This window comes from Globicephala melas, chromosome 8, assembly GCF_963455315.2.
Source record: "Globicephala melas chromosome 8, mGloMel1.2, whole genome shotgun sequence".
In the NCBI taxonomy this organism is placed as follows: Eukaryota; Metazoa; Chordata; class Mammalia; order Artiodactyla; family Delphinidae; genus Globicephala; species Globicephala melas.
Window position 1 is genome coordinate 15728609 of NC_083321.1, and position 15411 is coordinate 15744019.

Here is a 15411-nt window from a genome sequence, read left to right on the forward strand (position 1 = left end):
TGATGCCAAGGGGAGGGCACCCTTGGAAGCCCCTGGTGTCCCCGGACGTCACCCCATGTGCCTTTGCTCTCTGGGGACTGTGATTTACATCCTGTTGCTGTAATAAAACATAGCCACGAGTATGACTACACACTGAGTCCTGTGGGTCCTCCTGCAAATCATCAAAATTGGAGGTGGTCTTGGGGATGGACGATGGACGGGAACAGGTCATTAGTCTGATGAAAATGAGGAAAAGGATTTCCAGACAATGTTTACAGCCCAGAAAAACTGAGAGAGCAAAGCTTATTATAAGGAAAAAAAAAAAAAAAGCTAGAGATGGAGACAGTGGTCATGTAGTCGAGGGTCTTGAAAGACATTTTAAGGACTCTGGGCTTCCCAAGAACAACGTGATGCCAACCGTCAAACTGGAGAACCGCGAGACCAGAGGCAGAAGACCACAGAGGAAGCCATTTCAGCAATCCAAAGGAAGGACGACAGTCGCCTGGCACAGGGTGGGTGCAGAGAGAGGGAGAGGTAGACAGAGCTAGAAAATATTGAATACGTAGGATGCAGAATCAATAGGACTTCTTATTCTGATACAGGAAGTAAGGGAGAGGAAAGAGTTGACGACACCACATAGATTTCTGATTTGGGAAGCCTGGTAGACAGCACTCAAAACTGACTGAGCGAGAGAGAGAACTGAAGGATCAGTAAAGTTGGGGTGAGGCAGGGAAATGGCAGACTCAAAGACCCTGGCCTGTAATCGATGCTTTGGCCCTCGCCGGCATCTCCCAGCACACCCTGCTGTGCCGAATGCTCCTCACCCTGGTCCTTTCTCTGGAAGGTCCACCTCGGCTGACAGCGGACTATAGACAGGAATGCTGACGTCGTAGCCTTGCCGGTAAGTCCATGTAGAAAAGCCACCACCAGCCAACAGAGCCCTGAAAGCAAAGGATTTTGTCAAATGATGAGAAAGAGAGAAGGTCTTCATTCTGATAAGCTCTGTGGAAAGGGGTAATTGAATATTCATAACAATATCAACCACAGCTAATGTTTACTAAGTCCGTTTTCTACAAAGGCACTGTGCTCAATGTTGTACAATCACACCTCCTGGACATCAGCTGCATCCTGTTCCTGAGTCACCACCCTTCCTCGGGGTCCTAAGTAGTCTTTCCCCACTTTCTATGTTTTAAAATACATCACAGCCAGGAGGACTCCCTTTGAACAGCCCCTCTGTCACCTCATTCAGATCCCATTCACCTCTCCCAAAAGTCATACCCAACTCTTAAACACACTTACAATAACAGCAATAATAATAGGTCTGTACAGGACAACTGGCTGGGGAAGTCACTTACCAACCCCACTGACTGGAATCTCAGGGGACAATGGACAAAGAAAGCAGTGGTGACGGCAAAGTATCACATCTCATGTTGCCTACACCCCAGCCTCTCTCCAATTCCCGCCCCGAGCAGTTCTTTCCACTGTCATCCCAGAGCTCCGTGTGCATCGCGTAACCTCTACCAGCTCTCACCATCCATTCCAGCTACTCAGTCTTATTAACGCAATTCCGTCTACAGGAAGCAGAATCCAGAACTGGACATTTAGTGCTTCTCTTGCAGTCTGTATGCATGAGCTTTTATTCTCCTTAGTTAGAAAGCCAAGAAGACTCTGTTTTAATTGGATCCAGCAAGTAGTACAATGACACTTCATCAGAAAGGAAGCAGGTGTATATCACACCAACTTTTACAGTTATTCTGCCCCTGGGGCTGCAAACCCATCAAATCACTTACTGGGGCAGAGTGATGCCAGTTCCATGCACTGCACAGTCTGAGCCAAAGTGTATGAACTGAAAAGCCACATTCTGTGCCATCTTGATTGCTACCAATCCCCTCCCTGCCCTGATGACAGCCTACATTCCCTTCTAACATGACCAGTGTAAGTTCAAAGATTTTCAAACCACCCCTGGAAATCCCAATGTGTTTGTTTAAGCTTTAGGAAACCAAGAATTGGTCAGGGAGGTAACGTGCAGGCTAAAAACCTCTCCAGCTGCCAGTCCTCTATGTAAGACTCAGTAACTAGCTTTCGTATCAACATACGGTCTTATTTTTCTTGAGTGGCATTCAGCAATGAATCCGTCCAACATGAATCTGGGTGGGTTCCATGACCATGATGGCAAGCAGACTGCATGGGTCCCCACAACCTATGTGCAGAGAAGCAAACACTGATCCGACATACAGGCACCAAGCAGTCCAGGTAAGCCAGGGTAGTGGGTGATGAGGTAATTACACCCACACCCCAGAGGACAGGAGCATGTGTATGTAGTGAGAAAGGAAGCAGGTGTACATGATGCCAACTTTTACTGTTACTCTGTACCTGGAGCCCCGGGGGTAAGGGAGGGGGTTAAGCACTGGTAGGAGGAAAGCATGCAACCCGAAGCATGTCTCCTGCCACAGATCACACATGTGCAATCTGGTGTGTGATCTTAGGAAGAGTCACCACTGCAATTAGTCAAACAACCCGCACACCGGCCCTGCTGCTAAGACTTCAACTCGAAGTCACTGTATCTTCTTCTGCCAAGCTTTCCCTAACATTATAATGGAGAAAAAATTGTAAGCCTCCCTTGTTTTACAGAACACGTGTTTTACATTGACTGAAAAGTAAATTTCTGAGAAGCACATTCTGTTTTCCCATTATGTATCCCCAAATCAGAGATCCGTTCCAAAGCCGCAGAGACTGAATACAAACCTTGCAGCTAAGAAAGCATCACTATGATGACCACACTCACACCAGGCGTTCTATCACTGCAAGTGTCACCAGAATCTTCAGCACTTTCCGGGACTTCCTGACTCAGGGACATCACCGACCCTCCTCCTCTCAGCCTGGCCTCGTGGACTCAGCATCCCTACCCTGGGTCTTTCCCAGACGCTCTCACAGCTCGCCTCCTCCCATGTGAGTATTCACAGAGCCTGAACACAGTTCGTCTGCAAGTGTATCTTTTGCTTCCTTTTAATCAGGCCCGCAAATTCCTCAAATATAAAGCTTCACGTTTTAGGTTTTTCAAAAAGAGAAACTGACCAATTCTACTGATTATCGTTGTTTGTTTACTGACTCAAACTGTAAAAAAAAAAAAAAAAAAAAAAATTATGAGACAACTACATTTGAGCAATGGCTAGATATTTGGTGAATATCTGGTGGTATTAAAGAACTACTGTTAATTTTTTTAGGTATGATAATAGTATTCTAGTTATATATATATATATATATTTTTGGCTGCATTGGGTCTTCGTTGCTGTGCGTGGGCTTACTCTAGTTGTGGTGCTACTCTTCGCTGTGGTGTGCGGGCTTCTCATTGTGGTGGCTTCTCTTGTTGCGGAGCACGGGCTCTAGGTGCGCGGGCTTCAGTAGTTGTGGCATGTGGGCTCAGCAGTTGTGGCTCGCGGGCTCTAGAGCGCAGGCTCAGTAGTGGTGGCGCACGGGCTTAGTTGCTCCGCGGCATGTGGGATCTTCCCGGACCAGGGCTTGAACCCGTGTCCCCTGCATTGGCAAGCGGATTCTTAACCACTGCACCATCAGGGAAGCCCCTGTAGTTACATTTTTTAAAAAGCTCTTATGCAGAGCCTCAAATGAAATGTTTACAGATGTAATGATATAACATCTGGGATTTGCTTCTAGATAATCTAGCGAGGAGCAGGTAGGAATACAGATAAATCAAGTTGACGACATCACAGCTGGACAGTGGGTGTGCGGGGCTCACTGTACTGGTTTCTCTTCTTTTATATAAGGTTAAAAGTTTCCGTAAGAAGTTTAAATAAATATACACCCATACGAAAGTAGAAATTTGTGAGAGATACGTGCAAAGAAAGGATAACAAAAATCTAAGGTAGTAATAAAATTATAGAATGTGTCTGAGAAAACAAAGATCAGTAAAGTCAGACATTGAAGAGGTACAATTTGCTGTCATTTGACTTAAAATAAAATGGGTATGTGAATATATACATGTGTGTGTTTGACTATAAATCCATCAAATAAAGACTCGAAAAATACAGTGTTTGATAACAGTGATTACCTCTCAGTAAGAGAGTAAAAAGAGGAGGATTTGAAAGCATACTTCTACTCTTTGTACCCCTGCATATTGTTCTAATCTTGTACCAAGAAGGTATATGTGTACCATGCATAGGATTTTTAAAACCTGAAAGAGAAAAGCAGATTCAAACAGCATAAAAGATGTATTTTCTGAGCGGACATTTGCTTCAGTCCTGGTCCTTGCGTTTCCCTGAGTCAAGTAATTCTTAAATAATCACACCTAGGACTTTAGATTTCAGGGGAATCTTAGAAACAGTCTAATCTAGCCTGTTTGTTTTCTAATTTCTGAATAATCAGATGTGCAGCTCCTGCTGAAACCATTCTACACTCATGGCTCTTGCCTCCTCTGAATCCAGAAGCAAGGACAAAGGATAAGAAAAATTAACAAACAAATCTACTATCCTTACCCCACCCAGAAGACTACCTAGGCTTCAAAATGATATTTCTCCCATGGAAAGATAAAGGAGGACTATATGATGATTCATTACTTGCTACAGGATTGTCTATAATCACTTACAAAAAACACATGCACAGGGAAAACGATTTAACCTTCCTGACCCTTAACACCTAAGTACCAGCAAGGACTTACACTCTCTCCTGATTACTTGACACTTTGCTGCAGAGAAATGAAACCCCTTTTAACGTGTGCACTTGATAAAAATAAAATACTTCTCCCATGCAGATACATATACCAAAATGTCAGCAAAAGTGAAATGTCCCAAACAGAAATAAGCCCTTCTCAAAACAAACCCAGAGGGGCTTCCCTGGTGGTGCAGTGGTTGAGAGTCTGCCTGCCGATGCAGGGGACACGGGTTCGTGCCCCGGTCCGGGAAGATCCCACATGCCACAGAACGGCTGGGCCCGTGAGCCATGGCCGCTGAGCCTGCACGTCCGGAGCCTGTGCTCCACGACGGGAGAGGCCACAGCAGTGAGAGGCCCACACACTGAAGGAAAAAAAAAAAAAAAACAGAACCGCAGGTGAAGACATTGCATTCCTAACAGCTCTTTCCCTTCCCTTCTCTACCCTCTAAAGTATTTCACCTTCCCAGAACAACCAAACGCATAGAACAGCAGCCCACTCAGGAACACTGGGGCTGAGAGCCAAATCAGGGATCACCTTGCGTTTAGATGGTTTCTACAGAATTTGTGTGGCCTGACTGCCCTCTATCGTCCAAAATGGTTCCTACACCAAAGTTGAGGAATGGTCCTGGGGTGTGTCTTTTCTAGTGATAATTGTATTTCCAGATAGAAACTCAATACTGACTCTAGATAATCACTTAAAGCAAAGAGGGCTTAGATTTAATCTTCTGGGGAAAAGCAGTACTAAGTGTAGATTTTCATAAATGACAATGCTGGCCTCCCACAGCTGGCCTCACCTTTTTCAGTAACAATGATCTTTTAAGAGTTAAACATCAATAAAGTTAAACATCAACTGTAATAAATAATAAACATCAACTGTAATAATGATCTTTTAAGAGTTAAAGATCAACTGTAATAAACATCAACTGTAATAACTGTAAGTTAGTTATAAATGAGTTCATATATGAAATTACAATAATCCTCTACCTTGAGTATTGCCCCGGACCCACATGTTGGGCCCAAACTTTCTGCTCTCTTCAGACCCTCGAACCCAGTGATGGGAGAGGAACCTTAAGCGGCACCTCCCTCCTGAGTTTTCCAGGAGGTGGTGCAGTCAATGCACAAAAGGGCCAAAACACAGTAAGCAACTGCAGCCGTGACGTCATGGCCGCCCCACACCGGATCTGCCTGTTCGGAAGTGTTATTAGGAAGGAAGGAAAGAAGCCCACTGACTGAAACAACAGAGAGTAAATGGTACTCAGAGTGCCCTCATTCCCCGGATGTTACGGGCTCCAGTTACACAGCCACGCCCTCTCCCCTCAGTAGCTGCGACTCTACCTCTGGCAAATGCTCCCAAATGCGGAGAAAGCTGACACAAGCCAGTGAGGAACCAGGCCGTGCGGGGGCTGGAGGAGAGGTTACGCTCAGGAGAGCACAACCCAGACTAGGAAGACAAGACAAACTTTAAAGATGCCCCGCTGGGACCTAAGCTCCAACTGGTTTTCCCCAACAGACTTAGGCAGGTCTGATGCTTCTAGGTCTTGAGGAGGAAAAGGCCTAGGACAATTCTCCACTTTAACAAACAATTCTGGTTACAAAGTACGTCCCAGTGGGCTGAGAAATATGATTTCTCATGAACGAAAGGGTCTTGCATTTACTTAATCCTCAGAACCCTATCACGGGGACAGCCCTAAATACACCTACCTGTCTCTGGGGACATCCAGGGCCGTGTTATAATCTGGGGGACCTCCAGGCAACATGTTGAACAGGAGGTGATTGGTTCCTCGATCCCACCTATTAAGAAATTAAACATGTAGGAGAATTCACACATCAACTATGAAGAAACAAAGACAAGTCAGTTTCTGGATGACAAGTAGTCTCCCCAACCCATAACAGGGCCTCTTCTCAGGAGTGCCTGCAGATCCCAACAGTGCATCAGGCACTGGCCTGGCTCCTTGAAAGTAAAGCTGGGGGATGTGCACTCCAAGCTTGTGCACTACAGAACTGCTTATGCTAATGAAAACCTGAACGCTACCTGAGTGTTCACCATTTGGTTACAGAAACAAAAAATAAATAAACCGAAGGCCAGTTAAATACATTAGGGAACATGTACAAAATGGAATACTATACAGCCCTTAAAGTCATGTAGAACCGACAGATGAAGATGAAATTATCTGGAAATACATTCATGATAAATGAAGGGAAAAAGGCAGCAAGAGAACGTGTTTTGCTGTGTGATCCCATTCTGGACAAAAATGTTATATACACATCCATAGGTATATATACTTTATACAAAAATGTATACATACATGCCTATGTTTTATACAAAAATGACTGAAAAGTAACAGCAAAATATTAATGATCATCTCTTAGAGGCAGGCTTATGGAATGAACCTTACTTTCTTCTTTTTGCTTACCTGTATTTTCAGACTTTTTATAGTGAATGTATATTATGTGAGTAATAAAGAAGGGAAAAAAGTGCTTAAATTTCAAAGGAAAAGCATGGGAAGCATCCTTAGCTTCTAAACGTTAAGAGGCTGGGAACCCACAGCAGTGGCACGGGAGGGTGGTACAGAGGCCAGGTGCCCAAAGCACCAGTCCTCCTACAAGTCAGTCGCTCATCCACTCACCCCCATATGAGATAAGAGACAAGCAGGCAGCCGGACACCAGCTCAAGAGAACCACTGGCTCTGCCCCTCCTTCCCTCTAGCTCCTGGAAGACCTGCTGTGATACCTGGAGAGCTGGGCCAGCGCCTGCGCCGTCTCCTTCACGCGGAGCGCGTTCTGGTTGAGCAGGTCGATGGACGGGATGAACAGGCAGGCCCGGGCGATGTCCTCGGTGTAGTAGTCGCTGTCTGCGACGGCCGTGAGCAGCTCGTTGTACTCCTGGGAGATGGTGCTGCTCACTGGGACACCCGCATCATCCACATACTTTTTCAGAGAGTAAATGTACACCTTGATCTTGTTCTTGGGGTTGAAGCCACAGCGGTAGACGTCGAAACATGTGTGCATTCTGCAGCTGAGGTCGCCGCGCTCGGGGACGGGGCTGTCGGCCGGCAGCCTGACCACCGGCACGTCGCGGATGCTGCGCTTCTGCACGCTCCAGTCGCTTGAGGACTCGATGGAGTGCGGCCAGAACTGAAACATGCCCGTGGCGATGAGGCCCAACAGGACGATGGAGAAGAGGGTGATGTAGTAGATGCGGTGCTTGGTCTTCATTCTCGGGATGAGGGCAGGACCCCGGATGTTGTACTTGACCGAGGCACACATAATGACCCAGAGAGCCTCTTCCTCACACTCCTGGTTACCAGGGGAGAAGAGAGAAAAGTGAAGTTTTTAGGGTGGCAGATGACACTTGAAAGGACCGTTCAGCTTTGAATCTACCTCTTTTCCTTAAGTGGTCTGATGAAATAATGAAAAGGGATTTTTGACCTGTCTTATAAATAAATAAATGTGTACATATGAGAATATGATGTATTCAATATTACATACTTAATATAAATACTGTTAACATAATGTAAAAATATTACTATATTCTATAGATATATGTTCTCTGAAAGCATAAGCCGGTAAACGCGTGCGACCTAGGAAGAGGGGCACTGACCAAGGAAGAAAAGTCAAAAGTGCAACAGCTGAAGACAGTTGCTTTATTTCGCTTTCAAATACTTGCCTAACATAAACTGATGCTTCATCTGGACAAACTGAGGTTTCGTTCATTGTACTAAGGCCTGTTTTCATTCATTCATTCAACCCTCATAGAGGACCTAAACAAAGAAGAAAGTGGAAACCTACCTTAGAGGAATTTATATGCTAATGAGACACAAAACCATAACAAAATGCGGAATGTAAAAACACCACTAAGAAAATATCAAGAAAAGGCCAAGGGGTATTAGAGAAGCTTAATCTTTAAATAAAATATATACTGATGTTTTGTAATAAAGGGATAGTTGACACATTTAGATGGAAGGGAGAAATGAAGAAACAGGGAAGGAGGAAAGGAGAGGTGGAGGGAGGAAAAGAAAGGCCAATGAGGTAGACCCATTTCTAAAGATTGATGCCAACGATTCTTCCCACTGGTGAAGGTGCACGCCACTCGTCCAACCAAAAGGTGGAATCTCTTTCCCTTCCCCCTGAATTCGGGCTAGCCTTGTGACCTGTTTGACCAAAAGAACGTGGCCGAAGTGAGATTCTGGGGCTTCTGAGTCCAAGACTTAAGAGACCCTGTAGCCGATGGAAGCCAGCCGCCACGTTATAAGGAAGCTGAGCTCCCAGCTTAGGGCAACCTCAGGAAGACCCCAGGGGAAACTATGTGAAGCAAACGTGAACCAGCCCCGCCAAGCTCTGTAGAGATGGCAGAATCGCGAGCAAATACATCATGGCTGTTGCTGTGGCTGTCTGTAAGTTCTGAGGTGGTTTGTTATGTAGCAATAGATAAAGAGCCAATAAGCATCACTGACAGATACAAAGAAAATCCTTAGTCCTCAGCTGAAAATGCAGAGTCCCCCTGCAGACCACAAATTAAGATCCTTACCGAACAAGCCCGACACCTGATGCCTAGCTACCGTGTGGGGAGGGTAAAGCCTTGAGTGTGACTGCATCATCTGGCACAGACACGCTACTGCAACAAGAGACTTTAGGACTTCAGCATTCCACAGGTCAAAATCCCGATCTTCAAAATGGCCTCATTCGGAAAAGCTATTAATATAAAGGGAAATAACTGAAAAGCTCATAGAGGTCTATCTTAAGGTTTATCAACCATTTGCACTATAGCTAAACGGAGTTCTCCCCAGTCATGCCCACACTGTAAGACTGCTTCCTTCCTAGCCAGCAGGGTCTCGTCAAGCCTTGAATGTTGCAATCATCATCAGCTTTTTGGGTAAAATGTGCTGAATGGTCATGAATGATTTCAACTTGTATCTCTCTGAGACCATGATCTGGAACATATCAAGAAACGTGCTTGTGGGCTTCCCTGGTGGCGCACTGGTTGAGAGTCTGCCTGCCGATGCAGGGGACACGGGTTCGTGCCCCGGTCCGGGAAGATCCCACATGCCGTGGAGCGGCTGGGCCCGTGAGCCATGGCCGCTGAGCCTGCGCGTCCGGAGCCTGTGCTCCGCAATGGGAGAGGCTACAACAGTGAGAGGCTCGCGTACCACCAAAAAAAAAAAAAAAAAGAAAAGAAATGTGCTTGTCATGGACTAATATATGAAAGTTCATACATTTTAAGCTTAAAGATTATCATCTTTGGGGTATATACATTAGCCATTCAATATACACTAATGGATTCCATGCCAGAAATGCAGGCACAAGAGCTATTTCACTTTTTCTGTCATTCTAACGATGAACAGGATGTTCGTAGCCTGCCCCCAACCCCTACTTACACCAGGCCCACCCTATCGTTTTCCTTCTCTCCATGCATCTCTCCTGGAGCTAGAAAAGAGGTCTTGGGACAAATGCACGCAAGGAGTTGCACTCTCCATATACCACGTGCCAGAACTGCCCAACAGGCTCTCAAGGTGTGTCTATATCCTGAATCAGTGGTTCTCAAACACCCAAATGATAAGAAGCACACAGGGAGAGCTTGTTAAAACACAGAGTCCTTAGCCCCAGCACTGGAGGGTTGTATTAGTAGGTCTAAAATAAGGTCAAAGAATCTACCGATTTAGCAAGCCCCTTGCATGTTTATTTTATGCAGCTAGGTTTGAAATCTTCACTAATGTTAGACAAACTACCATTTAACATAGTAGCTTTTTTCTTTTTAAATTTATTTTATTTATTTATTTTTGGCTGTGTTGGGTCTTTGTTGCTGCATGCGGACTTTATCTAGTTGCGGCGAGCAGTGGCTACTCTTCATTGCAGTGCGGTGGCTTCTCTTGTTGCAGAGCACGGGCTCTAGGCGTGTGGGCTTCACTAGTGTGGCACACAGGCTCAGTAGTTGTGGCGCACGGGCTTAGCTGCTCCACAGCATGTGCCATCTTCCCAGACCAGGGCTCGAACCTGTGTCCCCTGCACTGGCAGGCGGATTCTTAACCACTGCAACACCAGGGCACAGTAGCTTTTAAAACTTTTTTTAAACTAAAACCTATAAGACAACATTTTATATCATGACCCAATACAGACATAGATGTTTATGTATAATATCTGAAATAAAACAAATATATCACAAAACACTATTTTCACAAAACAATGTTTAACCTTAGTACACAGTATTAGCCACAGAACATGTGATGAACACTGTGTTCTTCTATTATCCTATTGCTTCTTAAAAATACTGGCTATAACCTACTAGAGCAATAATCCACCAAGGTAGTATCCACATATGACCTTTACAATTTTCATGAGCTCCAGATTATAAAAAAACACATTACCACAACAAAATAAATCCAAAGATAATAGAAGGAATTAAGTAATAAATAAAAGCACAGAAATTAATTAATTAAAACCCAAATAGGATCAACAAAGCTAAACCTTTTTTTAAAAAGACTAAAGAAATTGACATTTGGGCTTCCCTGGTGGCGCAGTGGTTGAGAATCTGCCTGCTAATGCAGGGAACACGGGTTTGAGCCCTGGTCTGGGAGGATCCCACATGCCGTGGAGCAACTAGGCCCGTGAGCCACAACTACTGAGCCTACGCGTCTGGAGCCTGTGCTCCGCAACAAGAGAGGCCACGATAGTGAGAGGTCCGCGCACCGCGATGAAGAGTGGCCCCCACTTGCCATAACTAGAGAAAGCCCTTGCACAGAAACGAAGACCCAACACAGCAATAAATAAATAAATAAATAAACTCCTACCCCCAACATCTTCTTTAAAAAAAAAAAGAAATTGACATTTGACATAATTCTGGTAAGATTAATCAAGATAAAGAGAAAATAAAGCACAAATAAATACTAGAATGAAAAGGGGCCCATAACTCTAAATACTGCATGTATTTAAAAGATGAGATGGTATCAATGAACTTATACCAAAATATTTGAAAATTTAAATGAAATGGAGAGATTCTTTAAAAATATACCTTATTAAAACAGTCTCAAGGAGAAACAGCAAACCTGGAAAGCTCTATAACATTAAAGAAACTGAAGCAAAAGTTTAAAAAATCTTCCTATAAAGAAAAGTCCAGATCCAAAAGATTTTCCAAGTTCTACCAAACAGTCAAGAAACAATAATTCCAATTTTACACAAAGTTTGGAAAAAAGGAGAAACATTTCCTGACCTACTTTAGGAGGCTAGTATAACACTAATACCAAAAATCTTAGACCAGTGATTCTCAAAATACAGTCTGGGGGCTCCAGGGGGTCCCCAAGACCCTTTCAAAGGATCTGAACTATTTTTATAATAACACTGACATTATTTTTTCACCTTCCATTTGCCAGAGGCTACATGATGTGTGATAATGCAAAGACTGAAGGCAGAAGTAGACACAAAAATCCAGCTGTCAAGTTCTTCCAAACATAATGAAATATATCAACTCACAGATTCAAAATGCTCAACTCCAAGTACAATATATACAAGAAAAACCAAAAACAAGACAAAAACCAACTAGATATGTCAAAGTAAAACCACTAAAAAGAAAGCCAAAGAAAAATATTAAAAGCAGCCAGAGGGGAGGAAATCTATTCAAGGCAGATTAAAGAGCTATACGTAACAGGCAAAACTGTAAGATATTTAGAACACAAAAGAGAATATCTGTGAATTCCAGGCAGAGAACGATGTCCAAAATGAAATGCAAAAAATGCAAATCACAAAAAGATAAAATAATAAATTCAGTGTTACAATCAGGAACTTTTATTCATCAGAAGACATCATAAGGAAGTAAAAAGACAGGCTATAAACTAGAAGATATTTGCAATACAGGTAACCAATAGGACTAACTAGCAACCAGAATAAAGAGCTCCTACAAAGTAATAAGAAACAAACAAAAAAGCCAAAACAAACAAACAACAGAAAACTAAAGACTTAAACAAGAATGTCACAGAAGAGGCCACAAAATGGCACATAAACATCTGAAAAGATGTTTAGTCTAATTAATGGACAGGAAAAGTATGGCAATAAAACAGCAAGACATCTCTACCCACCAGCATGGCAGAATGTCAGCATCAAACACCACCAAGTGCTGGTGGTGACCTGGAGCCACAGGAACTCCAAGAGTAGGAGCGTGACCTGGCTCCACAGTCCCAAGGGGGCATCAGGAGGGCTGGAAAGAAGAGAGGCTGACACCCACTATGTTAGAGTCCTAGGCATCACACTTTGCTTCCCACCTGTCACAGTTTGAGTCCCCCCCATCATTAACCCCCCAAAAAGAACCAGAGACGAGGATGGGGGTGCAGGCAGTTTTACTTGGGAGCTAGAGAACAGAGCAAGAAGAGAGACAGGGAACCAGGGAAAGCCAGTAGGAGTGTGTTATCAAGCTGGGTAACAGGGGCTCTTTAGGAACCCTCTGAAGAACCATGCAAACTACACCATGTCCCTCAGAAGGAGGAGAGGCCAGGTCATTTATCTGCAAACTCCTATCCACCATTGCCTGCAGGTTGCCTGGTATTATTATCAGCTCTGACCCTGTACTTAACAGCCCTCAGAAGGTCTGGATATTCTCCTTTCCTTGATGTACCACAAGTCTGATAAAGACCTACAGTTCCCTTGAGGAAGGACTCGGGAAACATCTGTCTATACTTTCAGGGATGTTGCAAAGTTCTTCTCCAAAGAGATCCAGCCTCCCCCTCAATCCACGGGATACAGGTCTGAGAGCTGGCTCACATCTGAAAACTAGGTGATAGTGATTCTTCCACTGCAGCAGCTGACATCAGCCTTCTACTTGTCATCTGTTGATTTTTTTTTTCTGGTTATACAGTGAAACAATACCCTAGTTGGCTGCCCATCTATACCCTCTATAGGAATGCCAGGCTCTCTTAGCATCACAGTGGGTCCAGACACACTGGTTTCGAGTCAAGCCTCACTGCTTATTATGGATATTGTGTCTGCCTTGCCTCTGATGGTTAGTGCCACCACCTGGCTTCTGCCATTTCAGAATCCTATCATCCTCATTGATACTTGGGAACCCAGCTCCATAGTCAAATCTCATAAGGTCAATCCTGGCCTATAGAGGAGAATCAACGCTGAGCTTCTCAAACGTGCTGGTCCCCTCCCTGCGGTTCCACATTACCAGAGGGAAGGGAGAACGCCCTCCTGGGAGCATGGGCAGGAAATGCACCTCTGGCCTCAAGTAATAAATCTATTTCAAATCTCCACCTCCCTGAACCTCTGACCCCCACCTTAATATTCTGCCAACACAGCTCTGGCACCTTTACCTCATTTACTCCAGACTAGGGTTTCTCAAGCTCAGAACTAGTGACATTTTGGGCCAAACGATTCTTTTCTGTGGGGAGCTGTTCTGTACAATGCAGAACGTTTAGTAGCATCCCTGGTCTCTAATCAAGAGAAGCCAGAAGCAACCCCTAGTTGTGACAACTAAAAATACACCCAGACATTGCCAAATACCCCCTGGGGAGGCAAACTGGCCCTCAGTTGAGAACCAACGCTATGACAGTCATATCCAAGGTTCCAGGAGCCTGCCCAGCAGCACATCAGGACCAGCTTGTCCCTGCAAGGCCATGAAACCCTGAATCAGGAGAGAATCCTCCCAAGAGTCACTCCCACTTGGCTTCACAGTCCACCGCTACCCCACTTTTGGTCTGACACCCTCAAGATTCATTCCCGTGTGTCCCTCCAGTTCCTGCTGGTCCACACGAGCCAGGTCCTACAGCTCTTCCAGTACAACAGCTATCACCCCAGCAGCAGGGGCTGTACTTCCCCACTTAGGCAGTGCTGAGATCTGAGGGCAGGGATGGGCAATGTTGACGAGGAGAAGCACTACCTTGCAAAGTATCCACGTCCAGGGAAGGCTCTGCATAGTGTCAGGTAAGGAGCGCTTCTTCTCAGCAATGGAGAGAGAGACTTCTGCTGGCCCAGAGGATCTAGGAAATCTGGGAGTTCAGTCCTCAGCGCCTCCACCCAAAATCTCCATCCTAAGACTCACGGTCCCACTTCTTCCCCATCATGGCCCTGACTTCAGCAGAAGCAGCCTGTCAAGGCCGTGCACTCAGCTTCCTTTGCAGTTCAGCCATAATTACGATGAAATTCTGGGCCTGATTTTCAACACAGCCTGCCCTCCAGCTGCAGGAAACGCTGCCATGGAGTTCTATCTTTCACAATGCGTCCCGAGTTGATATCTGGCTGATCTGAGCCTGAGCGCACCTAAGGCCTCTAAGGGGATAACAAGAGCCAACCAATTCCACCAGCGTCATCATGACCACGGTCCACACACTGCTCGAGCGCTAGAGTTCCTGTGCCAGCCAATGCTTTCCTTTCTACCTGAACCTCATCCCAACTCTCCACTGGTCAGCCTGACTACTCAGTGACGCTAGAGGGCACCAGGGGTTATCAACGCCTCACCTACCCCCAGCAAAGGGGTCCTGGTTGCCACCTGAGGGTGAGCGATTCCAGTCTCACAACGCTATTCTCAGGACCTGCTTTCTAGAGCCAATTCCAGTACCAACCGCCTTAGTTTATGTTCTGCCAAACTAAAAATGGCTTGGGTGCAAGCAGCTTGCAGAAGACGAATCCAGAAAGCCAGAGGGAGGGAGTAAGGAGAGGAGTTGGAGAAGAACGGAAAGCCACGAGGGTGCATTACCGTGCTGGCTGCCATACTGAGCTGGGCAGATGGGGCTCAACCCTTCTAGGGTCCCTCCGAAAAATGCACCTGAGAACTGTCCCTTTCAA

The 15411-nt window shown here is 45.2% G+C and overlaps 2 protein-coding genes across 3 annotated transcripts in view; both read right to left on the minus strand.

Annotated features, from left to right (window-relative positions):
* Positions 1 to 7911, minus strand: part of EXT2 (exostosin glycosyltransferase 2) — a 130251-nt gene extending 122340 nt beyond the window's left edge. For both annotated transcript variants that reach the window (XR_009564866.1, XM_030864627.2), the window contains exons 1-3: positions 7376 to 7911; positions 6346 to 6435; positions 804 to 920 (exon numbers count right to left, since the gene is read on the minus strand). Coding sequence is in view for 1 of the 2 variants with exons in the window: in XM_030864627.2 (XP_030720487.1) it covers positions 804 to 920; positions 6346 to 6435; positions 7376 to 7911 (743 nt within the window). In the remaining variant the exon portion in view is untranslated. The remainder of the gene's footprint in view (positions 1 to 803; positions 921 to 6345; positions 6436 to 7375) is intronic.
* Positions 7865 to 15411, minus strand: part of LOC115857517 (alpha-ketoglutarate-dependent dioxygenase alkB homolog 3) — a 181723-nt gene continuing 174176 nt past the window's right edge. Inside the window, exon 23 of the mRNA XM_060303315.1 lies at positions 7865 to 7941. Within this exon, the coding sequence (XP_060159298.1) occupies positions 7934 to 7941 (8 nt within the window). The 3' untranslated portion in view covers positions 7865 to 7933. The remainder of the gene's footprint in view (positions 7942 to 15411) is intronic.